This window comes from Serinus canaria, chromosome 25 (genome assembly GCF_022539315.1).
Source record: "Serinus canaria isolate serCan28SL12 chromosome 25, serCan2020, whole genome shotgun sequence".
Classification (NCBI taxonomy): Eukaryota; Metazoa; Chordata; class Aves; order Passeriformes; family Fringillidae; genus Serinus; species Serinus canaria.
The window spans coordinates 3,592,938-3,605,240 of NC_066338.1; the positions used below are offsets into that span (position 1 = coordinate 3,592,938).

General features: G+C 55.1%; 1 protein-coding gene across 1 annotated transcript; it reads right to left on the reverse strand.

Moving 5' to 3' along the window:
• Positions 1–3,819: 3,819 nt before the first annotated feature.
• On the reverse strand, positions 3,820–10,302 carry LOC108963752 (olfactory receptor 14A16-like). Its single transcript, XM_050984261.1, has 2 exons — positions 9,371–10,302; positions 3,820–3,871 (listed from the first exon to the last, which is right to left on the reverse strand). Exons 1-2 carry the CDS (start codon positions 10,282–10,284, stop codon positions 3,820–3,822), a joined length of 966 nt encoding a protein of 321 aa, XP_050840218.1. The 5' UTR covers positions 10,285–10,302.
• Between the last annotated feature and the right edge of the window lie 2,001 nt (positions 10,303–12,303).

A 12,303-nucleotide genomic window follows, 5' to 3' on the forward strand; every position in this document is an offset into this window, starting at 1 on the left:
CACAAGGGCAGAGTGCTGTGCTGGGAGCTGTGCCAGGGAGAGCCTGAGGCACCAAAGGCACCTTGACAGCAGCAGCTGCTGGCAGGGCATGGCCAGAAGCCTCCCTTGGCACCCCGGGCTGGTGGGCACCACTGCAGAGCTGCTGCCTCAGGGCTCATTTCTGGCTGGGCTCTGAAAAGCCACTTCTGCTCCAGGAGCCTGACTGGGAAGCCACTGGCCCCAGCACCTTGGGGACAAGATATTAATGACAAAACCCTTCATGCCAGCAGAGACAAGGCAGGGGCAGAGCAAAGGGCAGAGCCAGGCCCAGGGCCAGGGCTGCCATGGTGATGGCTGTGAGGTCACTGCCCCTGCAGCAGCCTGGCTGCCCTGAGCAGACATTCTGGCCAGAAGTGTTGTGAGGGCACCCAGCACATCAGAGAACCCACACAGCAGGAATTCCATCCTTGGGGATGGGAGGGTTTCACTGGGTCAGGCTGCGCAAAGCTCCTGTTCTTGGAGAATTCCTGGGATGAGGAATCCACTACTCTGGAAGAAAACAGTTGCAGTTTTTTGCCACTCTCATCACTGTAAAATATTTCCTCCTTCTGACAAATGTAAATCCACCCCCATGCAGTTAAAAGATACTGACCCTTCTTCTGTCACTGCAAGATTTAGGAGAAAATAACTTTGATCTCTATTTTTCCATTTTCACAGACCTTGGAGAGGACCCAAAAATCTCCCAAGATTGGGTTTGGAGGCCTCATCACAGAACCAGCAGGGACAGGCTGAGGACTCTGGGTTCCTTGATGTGGAGACTGAGGACAGAACAGGAGTAGCCTGGGAGGGATTGAAGGGTGGTTCCAGAGAGACTGGAGTTTTTCTTCATTGTATAAAACAGCCAGAGAAAGAAATAATGGCACCAAGGGCAGCTGGAGAGGCCCAGAGTGGACATGAGGAGAAAGAAATTTCCCTGCCAGGGCAGAGCTGTGGTGCAGCACATCCCCAGAAGGAGCCTGGAGCAGCCCAAGGCTTTGTGTGGGCAGGCAGAGGCAGGCAGGAGGCAGAGCTGTCAGCAAAGGAAGGGGCCAGCCAGGTGGGGCAGCCGGGGGATGAGCACAGCCTGCAGGGACAGAGGCCAGGGCAGGGACACCGTAGGACAGCCTGGGCTGCACAGGGCACAGGGATGGGCAGCAGCTGCAAGGCCCTGACAGAGCCAACTTGGGCAGCACTTTGGCCATGGCTGCTGGCCCTGGGCCTGAGGCCACGAGGGGACAAGTGACCCTTGCAGCCCTGGGGCCTCATTGCCTCCTGTCCCTGCTCAGCAGCCTGGAAGGGGCCACCCCATGGTCCTGCCCCTGGCATTGCCCATCCCCACATGCCAGTGCCCATCCCGGGAAGAGCCCTGAGCAAGGAGGGAGGGACAGGATCTGCCTTGCCAGGGGCTGGGGCTCAGGCCTTGGCCCTTTGCATTCCTGAAACACATCCAGGTGTGCTCAGCACCAGAGACACCTTTGCCTTGCTTGTCCCCACCTGTCACCACTGCCTCCAGTGTTCTGCTCTAGCTGGAACCTGGGGACACTTTCTCAGTTGTGTCCCTGACAGGGATCTCTTCAAAGTACAAGAAACTTCAGTGTTTTCATGTAAGTGAGTTCTTGAGGGTTTTGTGACATCACTGAGGGGGTTGTGACATCACAGAGCTTGATGTGAGATTACAGAGTAGGATGTGAGGCCACAGAGTACGGTGTGAGGCCATAGAGAAGAGTCTGCCATCATAGAGGGTGGCTCTGTGGCATCAGAGACTCGGTTGTGACATCACCTTGTGCTTGTGTACAATTGTAGAGTAGGCTTTGACATCACAGAACAGATTGTGACATCACAGGGTGACTTTGTGACATCAGTCTTCTGTGTTATCACAGCACTGCTCTATGAGACCACAAGATGACATAAAGTTGGCTCTGTGACATAACAGGGGCTCTGTGACATCACAGGGACAGCATGACTTCAAAGGGGGCTCTGTGAGTTCACACAGAAAGCTGTATGACATCATAGAGGGCTATGTGACATCACAGGGGCAATGTGACATCACAGGAGGCTGTGTGGCATCACAGGGGCTGTGTGAGGTCACTGGGGAGGTCACTCTGCCCTGTCCCTCCTCACAGCCCCCCCAGAGAAGTCCAACCCTGCTCGTGCCCAGCAGGGTCCCCTGTCCCCCCGGGTCTCCCCGCCCCCGGTGCCGCAGCCTCCCCCAGAGGATGTTCCACCAGATCGACCCCAGAGCCGGACACGGGGACGGGGGGACAGGGCCATGGGGGATGGGACAGGGGGACAGAGATCCCCTGGCCGGGTCCCCATGTCCCCCAGGGCCGGAGCCTGGGCCAGGGGTCCTTCACCCTGTTCCAACAAGGGCTTGAGAGCACTGAAAAAATCCCCGGCAAGGGATCAGCAAAAACCAGATTTAATATTAAGGGACAGCAGGACAAAATTCCTTGGCAGGCGTGACTCTGCTCTTGACTGGACACTTCAGGCACAGCAAGGAAACAAAGCAACAACAAAACCAAACATAACCAGGCAATCCAACCAGAAATGAACTGAGAACTGTCCCTGAGTGTGTGTGACAAAAGGACAGTGAGGGCAAGGATAAAAGGAATAAAGAGATAAAAGCTTAACAGAGCTCAAACTTAACAGGTCTTAACTTACACCTTAAGCTTAACTGATACCTTAAATGTCACAATTTAGCCAAAACCCGCACCTAACAGTATTTAACCTAACTTATAACCTATGATTTTGCAATTTAACAGAGCAAAAACACTTACAATATTTAACTTACCTGATAACTTCTATTAAAAGTATCAACTTAGCAAAAGAACAACTCTTAGAAGCATTTAACTTCACTTAGACCTTGTGATTTAACCTTCCCTACAGGCCTGACTGACTCAGCTCTCCAAGGCCCTCAGACCCCTCAGAGAGCAGCATTTCTGCCCCATTTCCCCAGCACAGGCACTCCTGTGTGCACACAGACACACAGAGTCAGAGCAAGGCACCTGTGAGAAATTCCCCTGAGGGCAGGGAATGCTCCCTGTGGATGCTTTGGCATCTCCCCAGCAGGCCAAGGGTTGAGCCTGGAGCAGTGGGGGATCGGCCCAGGCTCTGTCGCTGTCCAGGATCCCCGAGTGCAGCAAACGGGAGAGTTCCCGGCTGGGAGAGGCCCCACCCAGAGGGAGTCGCTGGCCCAGGAGAGCTCCAAGGGCTCCTTTTGGAGCGCTGTGTGCAGGGCCCCACGAGAGGGGCTGCAGTCCCAGCAATGGCTCATCCTGGCCACACTTGGCACCAGCAGCTTTCTTTGGCACTGTGAGAACAGGGATGTTGTGCCACGGAGGGAACACAAACAGTTCCCAGGGCTGCTCCCAAAGGAAGCAGGAGCTGTTTGGGCAGCAGCAGTGCCTGGAGCAGACAGTGTTTGTGATGAGCTGAGAGGAGCTGAGCCCAGGGGCTGCTGGCCAAGGCCCAGGCCCAAGGAGCATTTCTGAGCTGGCAGGGCGGGCTGAGAAGGGGAGGGGGGAATGCAGCAGCACAGGGCCATGGAACCAAGGGAGCAGTGTGACACTGTGGGGTCCTGTGAGACCAAGGGACCAGTGTTACACTGCGGGGCCTCATGGAATCTTGGAGAGCGCTGTGACATTGCTGGGCCTCATGGAACCAAGGAGACCATACTGACACGGTGTAGCTCCATGGAATGTAGGGATCATTGGGACACTTTGAGGCCCCATCGAACCAAGGGTCCATTGTGACACCGCCGGGACTCATGGAGCCAAAGGTCCTGTGTGACATTGCAAGGCCTCATGGAATCATGGAGACACCATTTAGACACTTCACAGCCTCATGGAACCAAGGAGACCATTGTGACACTGCGGGGACTTATGGAATCCTGGAGACCATTGTGACACTGTGGAGCCAAAGGAGACCATTGTGACACTGCGAGGATTCATGGAACCAAGGGGCCATGGTGACATTGTGGAACCCCATAGAACCAAGGGTTCATTTTGACACTGCACGGAACCAAAGCTCCAGGGTGACAGAGAGGGGCCTCCTGTCATCAATGGTCCATTATGACACTATGGAGCCAAAGAAGACCACTGTGACACCACAAACCCCCAGGGTCCAAAGGTCCATTGTGACATTGCAGGGCTCATGGTACAGAGGCATCACGTGACATTGTGGGGCCTGGGGAACCATGGAGACCATTGTGACACTGCAAGGCCACATGGCATCGGTGGGACAATTGTGACACTGAGGGGCCCCATGGAATCAAGGGATCATTGTGAAAATATGGGGCCCCATAAAGCCAAGGGAACACAGAACAAGTCTGGCTGGTTTGGCTTTCCGGGGGCCACCCAGCTGGTCCAACTGACCTTGGCGTGTTGAGGGTCACTTCTCATCTGCTACTGAAACACTAGGGTTCCATGCTTTCCTCGCCATGGAAAAGAACTGTCCTTCTCCTCCTGGCACCCATGGTAAGAATTGGGATTTCACCTCTAAATTTCCTTATATCCAGGGATTCTTCCAATAGGAATATTGCCAGGACAAGTCTGGCTGGCAGTGGTTTCACAAGGGTCACCTCCCATCTGTCCCCAAAACACTGGGGAAGGCTCTGTGCTTTCCTTCCTATGGGAAAGAACTCTTCTGCTTCTCCAGGTGCCCATGGCCAAAAGCTAGGCTTCCACCTCCAAAATTCCCTAAATCCAAAGACTGCTCCCAGACAAAATCTGCCATTCCTGACAAGTCTGGCTGGCCTTGGCCTAGTGAGGCTTTCACCTGCTCTCCAAACACTGGGGCTCTGTGCTTTCCTTCCTATGGAAAAGAACTCTCCTTCTCATCCAGGTGCCCATGGCCAGAACTGGGGTTCCACCTCCAACATTCCCTGTTGTGAGAGACTGGAGGAGATTGTTGGCTGGAAACATTTCATGTGGGGGGGGAGGAAGGGGCAGGTCCAGCCTTGCCCTGCCCTGGAACCCCAGCACTGCCCTGCCCTGGAACCCCAATCTCCCCAGAGCCTCTATCCCAGCCCAGCAGTGTCTGCCAGTCCCTGGCACAGCACAGGCAATGCTCCACAGCCACCTCTGGAGCCCCAGCCCAGCTCCTGAGGGACCAAATGAGCCCAAGTCCCACCTGGGGGAAGGGCGCAGGAAGACCAAGGGCTATTTAAGGCTGACCACAAGGCAAGCACACATCTTGACCCTGCATCCTCTTGGAATTTCCATCTGAACACCGCTGGAATGCAGGAGTTGGTAGCTTTTGTATGCCTCTCTAAATAATTCCTGGTGCCTCGCTAAATAATTCCTGCTTTCCTTGGAGAAGGAGCTGCCCGAGACACAGAGGGATGTTCATTTATTGTCAGCCTACAAACCCAAGGGAAGGCACAGCTCCATCAAATGCAAAAGTCATTCTTCTGCTGGATATTAAATCCACTTTCCACAGCAGACAGTCTCAGAGCAATAGAAAACACCTTCTGTGCCCAGCACAGATCCCAAGGTCTCCCCAAACCCTCCCTGCCCTGATTCTGACCAGATTTGCTCCTTGCACACACGAGTCAACTGGTAAAATTCAGGAGCTTCCTCCATGCTCAGAGAGAGGAAAAGAGAGAAAGGGGATGAAGAGCTCTCCTGTGCAGAGCCAAGGTCCAAGTGCAGCCCCTGCAGTGAGAACCACAACTCATCAGGTTTGTGTCCTTTGGGGGTCAGGAACTGGTGGGACTCAGAGGCACAGAAAGTTTCTCTTCATGGCCAACAGACCATGGTTGAACTGGACACAATTTAATAACAATCACGCTCTTCCCTGAGCTATGTGCAACGTCCCAGAAGTGTCTGATGAATCCACCATCCACAGGTGATTTCCACACTGAAATTAATTTTAGACAAAGGTGGTTCTGGGTTAGATATGAACACAATTAAATTCTTCTATCAGGATGCTCATCCTGGAGTGGGGGCAAAACAGCCTGAACAATTCCTGATTTGCAAAGCTGTCAGTGGTGGATGGAGAAGGGAGGTCAGGCTGCTTTTGATGTTGAGGAAATGCTGAAACCAGCCTGACTCATTCCATCTCCTCCTGTCCTGGCTGCTCTCCCCTCTTTCCCCTTCCACCCATTGGCTTTTGTCTCCCACCAGCCCACCCGGGGAAGAGCCTGGCTCTGTGTTCTCCATCACCTCCTGGCTGGCACTGCCAGGCTGGGATGTGGAGCCCCTCAGCATTCCCTGGTGCAGGCTGGACAAGCCCAGCTCCCTCAGCCTCTGCTCACAGCCCAAGGGCTCCAGCCCCACCTTGGAGGCCCTTCCCTCACTCTGCTCCAGCTACCAGACATCTTTCCTGCCCTGGGGAACTCAAACCAGGCCACAGTGACCTGGATAATCCATGTCCTTGGTGTCCTGGTCACACAACCCTGGCCCCTTGTCCCCATGTCAGGCTCTGGGGTGGATCCTGTGGAATATCCTTTGGTGGAGGCTGTGGCTCCAGGTGGGCCGGGGGGATCCCAGGGGACAGGGACCCTGCTGGGCATGGACAGGCTTGGACTTGTTGGGAGAAACTGTGAGGGGGAGCTGGGGGAGAGTGACCAATCCAGTGATCTCACACAGCCCTGCTGGGATGTCACACAGCCTGCTCTGTGATATCACAGCCTTTTCTGTGATGTCACAGACCATGATCTGATGTCACACAGCTGGTCTCTGCTGTCACAGCAGAGTCTGTGATGTCATAGTCTGCTCTGTGATGTCAGACCTCTGCCCTGTGATGTCACAGCTGGCTCTGTGATGTCACAGAAGCAGTCTATGATGCCATGGCTGCTTGATGACCTCACATAACCCTCTCTGTGATGTCATAGCCCACTCTGTGACCCCATGTTACCAGATGATCAATTGTCTCCACCAGATGAGCTGACACCTGGAGCTTGTTCTCCAAAACCCCAGGCCTATGGAAACCACACCATGCCCATTGTGTGAGAAGGGGAACTGGAAGTTCACCAGCCTCAGTGTCCTGCCAGCTCAGCCAGCCCCACTGGAACATTGGGGTCCACGAGCACCAGGGACCACCAGAGAGACCCCCAGGACAGAAGGGCATGGGTAAAGGGGAGGGGAAATATGTTAATGATTTTGGGGAAATGATTATCACATGTGTTAAAAAGAATAGAAAATCACCAAATTTCGATGACACCGAGCTGGGTGTGAGTGTGGATCTGCTGGAGGGTAGGAGGGCTCTGCACAGGGCCCTGGACAGGCTGGATCCAGGGCCCAAAACCAAGGTCAGGTTTAACAAGTCCAAGTGCTGGGTCCTGCACTTTGGCCACAACAACCCCTGCAGCACTACAGGCTGGGGACAGAGTGGCTGGACAGCAGCCAGACAGAAAGGGACCTGCAGGGACTGATGGACAGCAGGTTGCACATGAGGCAGCAGTGTGCCCAGGTGGCCAAGAAGGCCAATGGCTCCTGGCTTGGATCAGGAATGGTGTGGCCAGCAGGAGCAGGGCAGTGATTCTTCCCCTGTGCTGGGCACTGGTTGGGCAGCACCTCTAGTGCAGTGTCCAGTTCTGGGCCCCCAATTTAAGAAGGACATTGAGGGGCTGGAGTCTGTCCAGAGAAGGGCAACAAGGCTGGGGAGGGGTCTGGAACACAAGTCCTGTTCAGAGCCACTGAGGGAGTTTGGGTTGTTTATCCTGGAGAAGGCTCAGGGAACACAAAGGCAGTGTCAGGGCACAAGTTGGACTTGATGATCTCCAAGGTCTTTTCCAGCCTTGCTGTTTCTTGGATTCTCTGAAACCACCCTTGGAGCAGTTGCAGGATGAGCCCTGGGCCTCCCCTTCACAAGCTCCAGCAGCCCAGCTCCCACAGCTTCTCCTGCCAGCCCCAAAGCCCATCCTGTCAGTCCTGCAGAGCCTCTGCAGCTCCTCCTCATTGCCCCAGAACAGGGAGCCCCAGAGGCAGACACAGCAGCCCAGATGTGCCCCCCTGGCCTGAGGTGCCTCTGGCAAGGGAGCAGCAGGAGGCACTGCAGGAGCCTGCAGACAATTCCTGCAGCACTTGTAGGATGATCCTGCTCCCCAAGGGACATTCCCATGGTGCCAAGTTCGGAACTGGAATGGGCAGTGAGGCCAGAGAGGGAAGGGCAAGCAGGGATGGGCTGTTAGCAGGGCAGGGGACAACAATGGGCAAGACAAAGATATTTCCACTAGCAATGAGAAAGCAAAGGTGAAACCAAGGAAATGCTCAGGGCAGTTTGGGGGTGGCTGCCAGGCAGCCCTGGCTCTGAGCAAGTGTCTGAAGTGGGACAGGAAACTCCCAGCTGATGGGAACAAACTTTCTGTCTGACTGCAGAGGCCAGGACAAAGCTGAGTGGTTTCCCTGCTGTCCCCCAGCCCTTTCTGGCCCCAGGGGCTGATGGCATTTGTGCTCCCTCAGGTTCATGTCCCCACACCAACAGCATGGGGGTGCTCCCCCTGCTCTGTGCAATGCAAACAGGGGCTCCTGAGCCAGTGCTGCCGTGTCTGTGCCTGCAAGGATGAGGCACCTGTGTGAGCTGGGGGAGAGGCCAGGGCTGCAGAGGGGGGATGTTGTTGGCAGCTCCATGAGGACACTCTGGGATGCTGCCCTGGGCTGTCCAGCACAATGGGGATGTACCAGCCCCTGCTCTGCTGCTCCTTCCCATCTCCCCAGGGCCCTTGCAGAGCACCAGCCATGCTGTTTGCCCCCAGCCTGCCCACGGCCACCCTGGGGCTGCTCATGGGGGTTTTCTGTGCTGAGCATTGGCCTGGGTGTGTTCTTGAGAGAGCCTGGGCAAGGAGCCTGGAGCCCCCAGGGCCTGGCCTGAGGCATCAGTGCTGTCCCAGCAGTGCCCATGGCCTGTCCTTGCTGCAGTCATGGCACTGCCACCCCCAGGGCTGTGCCCAGCCCCAAGAGCACTCAGGCCCTACAGCAACACCAGGGCCACCAGGGCAGCGGGGCAGGGCCACGGGAGCAGCACTGGAAACACCAAGTGCTGCTGCTGCTGGGCACAGCTGCTGTGCCAGCACTGATCTGCCCCCAGCTCTGCACACAGACATTGCTGCTGCAGCTCCAGAGAAGGCAACACAAGGGCATCTCTGCAGAAAACTTTGCTGGGAGATCCTTTAGTTCCTTCAAAGCCACCGAGAGTGCAGCCCCTCATTGACACAGTCTGTGGCCACAGAGATAATGAAGAGAAACAAAATGAGAAATTGCATGGAAAATGACATTTCTTCATAGACAATAGGAGTGAACTAAAACAAAGGAAAAAACCCCACAACGAAAGCAACAAGAAGTATCAAAGGTGACTTTTATTACAAGGGGTTTGCAGAAATTGGCCAGCAGTTTAATGTTCCTAAAAGCATCCAGTCATCAGTCTCCTCACAGCAGCTTTGAGCTCCTGGTTCCTCAGGCTGTAGATGAGGGGATTCAGGGCTGGAGGCACCACCGAGTATGGAATTGACAGGACCAGATCCAGGGATGGGGAGGAGATGGAGGGGGGCTTCACATAGGCAAATGTGCCAGTGCTGAGGAACAGGGAGAGCACAGCCAGGTGAGGGAGGCAGGTGGAAAAGGCTTTGTGCTGTCCCTGCTCAGAGGGGATCCTCAGCACAGCCCTGAAGGTCTGCACATAGGAGAAAACAATGAACACAAAACAACCAAAATTAAAACACACACTAACAGCAAGAAGCCCAAGTTCCCTGAGGTAGGATTTGGAGCAGGAGAGCTTGAGGATCTGGGGGATTTCACAGAAGAACTGGCCCAGGACATTGCCATGGCACAGGGGCAAGGAAAATGTATTGGCCGTGTGCATCAGAGCAGTGAGAAAGCCCCTGGCCCAGGCAGCTGCTGCCATGTGGGCACAAGCTCTGCTGCCCAGGAGGGTCCCGTGGTGCAGGGGTTTGCAGATGGACACGTAGCGGTCGTAGCACATGATGGTCAGGAGATAAAATTCTGTTGTGATGAAGAACAGGAAAAAAAAGAGCTGTGCAGCACATCCTGTGTAGGTGATGTTCCTGGTGTCCCAGAGGGAATTGTGCATGGCTTTGGGGACAGTGGTGCAGATGGAGCCCAGGTCAGTGAGGGCCAGGTTGAGCAGGAAGAAGAACATGGGCGTGTGCAGGTGGTGGCCGCAGGCTACGGCGCTGATGATGGGGCCGTTGCCCAGGAGGGCAGCCAGGGAGATGGCCAGCAAGAGGCAGAAGTGCAGGAGCTGCAGCTGCCGCGTGTCTGCCAATGCCAGCAGGAGGAAGTGGCTGATGGAGCTGCTGTTGGACATTTGTTCTGTCTTGGCATGGGGATCTGTAAAAAAAGGAATCATGGAATAGTTGGGTTTGGAGAGGACTTTAAAAGTCCCAGCACGGCTTGGGGGCACTTTCCCCCCACTGCCTGCCCAGGGCTCTGCTGCCTGGAGCTGTCCCTGCCAGCAGCTGCTTCCCTGTGCCCAGGGCTGGGCCCTGCCCGTGCTGCCAGAGCCCAGCCCAGCCTTGGGGCTCAGCTCTGCCCTGCAGACCCCTCCAAGCTCTGGCACTGCCCAGGGGCAGCTCTGGCTCTGCAGGCTCTGATGGCAACGTCAGAACAACCCTGAGGAGGCTGGAAAAGTGATGCTGATGCTGCCCCTACGAGGCCCTGTGCTGATTTCTGTCACTGCCTGGTTTATAAACATCTGAGAGAAAATTTTTTATTTTTTTCAACCTGAACAGAGAGATGAATATCTTTGTGTAGTTTCCCATCCAGGTAACCCAGAGGAGTAGATTGAAAAAACAGGATTTGCCCTTTTATGAAGCCCCTGCCTTGCTGTGCTCCCTGTATAATCTACTTGGAATTGTTCTGCAGGTAAATGTTATGCTGGGAGCAGTCTTGAACAATGCGGTATCCTCACCACACAAGGAGAACACTTCCAAGCCTTACCGGCTCTTTCCTCCCACCCAGATCTTGTCCCCCAGTGCTGGGAGCAGCTGCCAGGGCTGGCTGAGAGCTGTCCCTGGCAAGCAGCAGAGTCCCTGCCCCAGCACAGCGCCCTGGGCTGCAGGACCCTGCTCTGCAGGACAGCCCTGGGCACCCCTGGCTGCTCTGCACAAGAGAGAATCAGAGAATGTACTCACAGGGTCTGCAGGCATTGGGATGTTGCTGCTTTAGGAGATGGCTCCAGGAGCTGCAGCTGCATTGTCCTGCAGCCAGAGGTTCCTGTGCCAAGGGCTGGCAGTGATTGTGCCCAGGCACTTCTCAGCACCTTCCCAGCCCTGACTGAGTGAAGCTCTCTGTGCCTCTGTGCTGTGCCTAGGGTGGCTGCAGGCAGTGCCCCAGCTCTGCTGGACTGGGAGAAGAGCTGCTCATCAAAAGAAATGTGCTTTTTAAGCTCTTCTTGGTTACCAGGAGCTGCCTCTGTGCCAGGAGCCGGGCCCAGCTCAGCAGCACAGACACAGCACAAGGACTTTAATGACCCCCTGGGGCTTTGTGCTGAGGCCCTGAACATCAGTCCCTGAGAGGGACTCTCCAGAACTCCAAGTCGGAATCCAACTCCAAAGTTTCTTGGACTTTTAATGGGTCCCAATGAGGGACACCACTGAGAAAGTGTCCCCAGGCCCCAGGCAGAGCAGAGAACTGGAGGCAGTGATGACAGGTGGGGACAAAGAGAAGCCAAGTCTTGGTGCCCTGGGGCACAGCAGGGTCTGTGCCACCAAGGGCTGGGAGGAGACACCTTGTCCTGAGGCACTGGGGCCTCCTGGCACAGCCCCAGCCAGGCTGGGCACTGTCAGCCCCTTGTCCTGCCCTCAGCATCCCCCCCTAGCCCACATCCCAGTGGCCTCAAGGATCTGCTGGAAGGAGTCCCTGGGGAGCCTTGCTCAGCAATGGCCCTGGGGGCTCCTGAATGCTCCCAGGGACTGCAGGTTTTTCAAAAGACTCTGGGTTTGCTTTTTGCCTTGGAGTCTCTGAGAGGTTTGTGCAATCATGGCCTCCAATTATCTGCTGTAATTAGTCCCTGGAGAGGCTTTGTCTGTAACAACATCCAGGGGGGCTCATTAATGCTTCAAGGTACTTCAGTTCTTTGAAAGCACTTGGTGTTTCCCTTTGGATACAGACTCTGGGAGAGCTTTGTGCAATCATGGCCCCAATTTTCTGCTTTAAGGAGTCCCTGGAGAGCTTTGTACTGACACTCAGTGGGGCTCATTAATGCTTTGAGATACTCAAGGTTTTTAGGATACTTTGGATTTTCCTTCCCACACTGAGTGTCTGAGAGGGTTTTTTTTCTGCAATCCTGGCCTCCAATTCTCTCCTCCAAAGAGTCCATGAGGAG

Bases quoted from the DNA above. Each gene is read 5' to 3' on its own strand.
- LOC108963752 (XM_050984261.1), bottom strand. From the start codon at position 10,284: ATGTCCAACAGCAGCTCCATCAGCCACTTCCTCCTGCTGGCATTGGCA. The intron at 3,872-9,370 runs ATGCTTTTAGGA...ACAATGGTCTCC, and splicing joins GTGAGGAGACTGATGACTGG to TTGGTTCCATGAGGCTGTGA.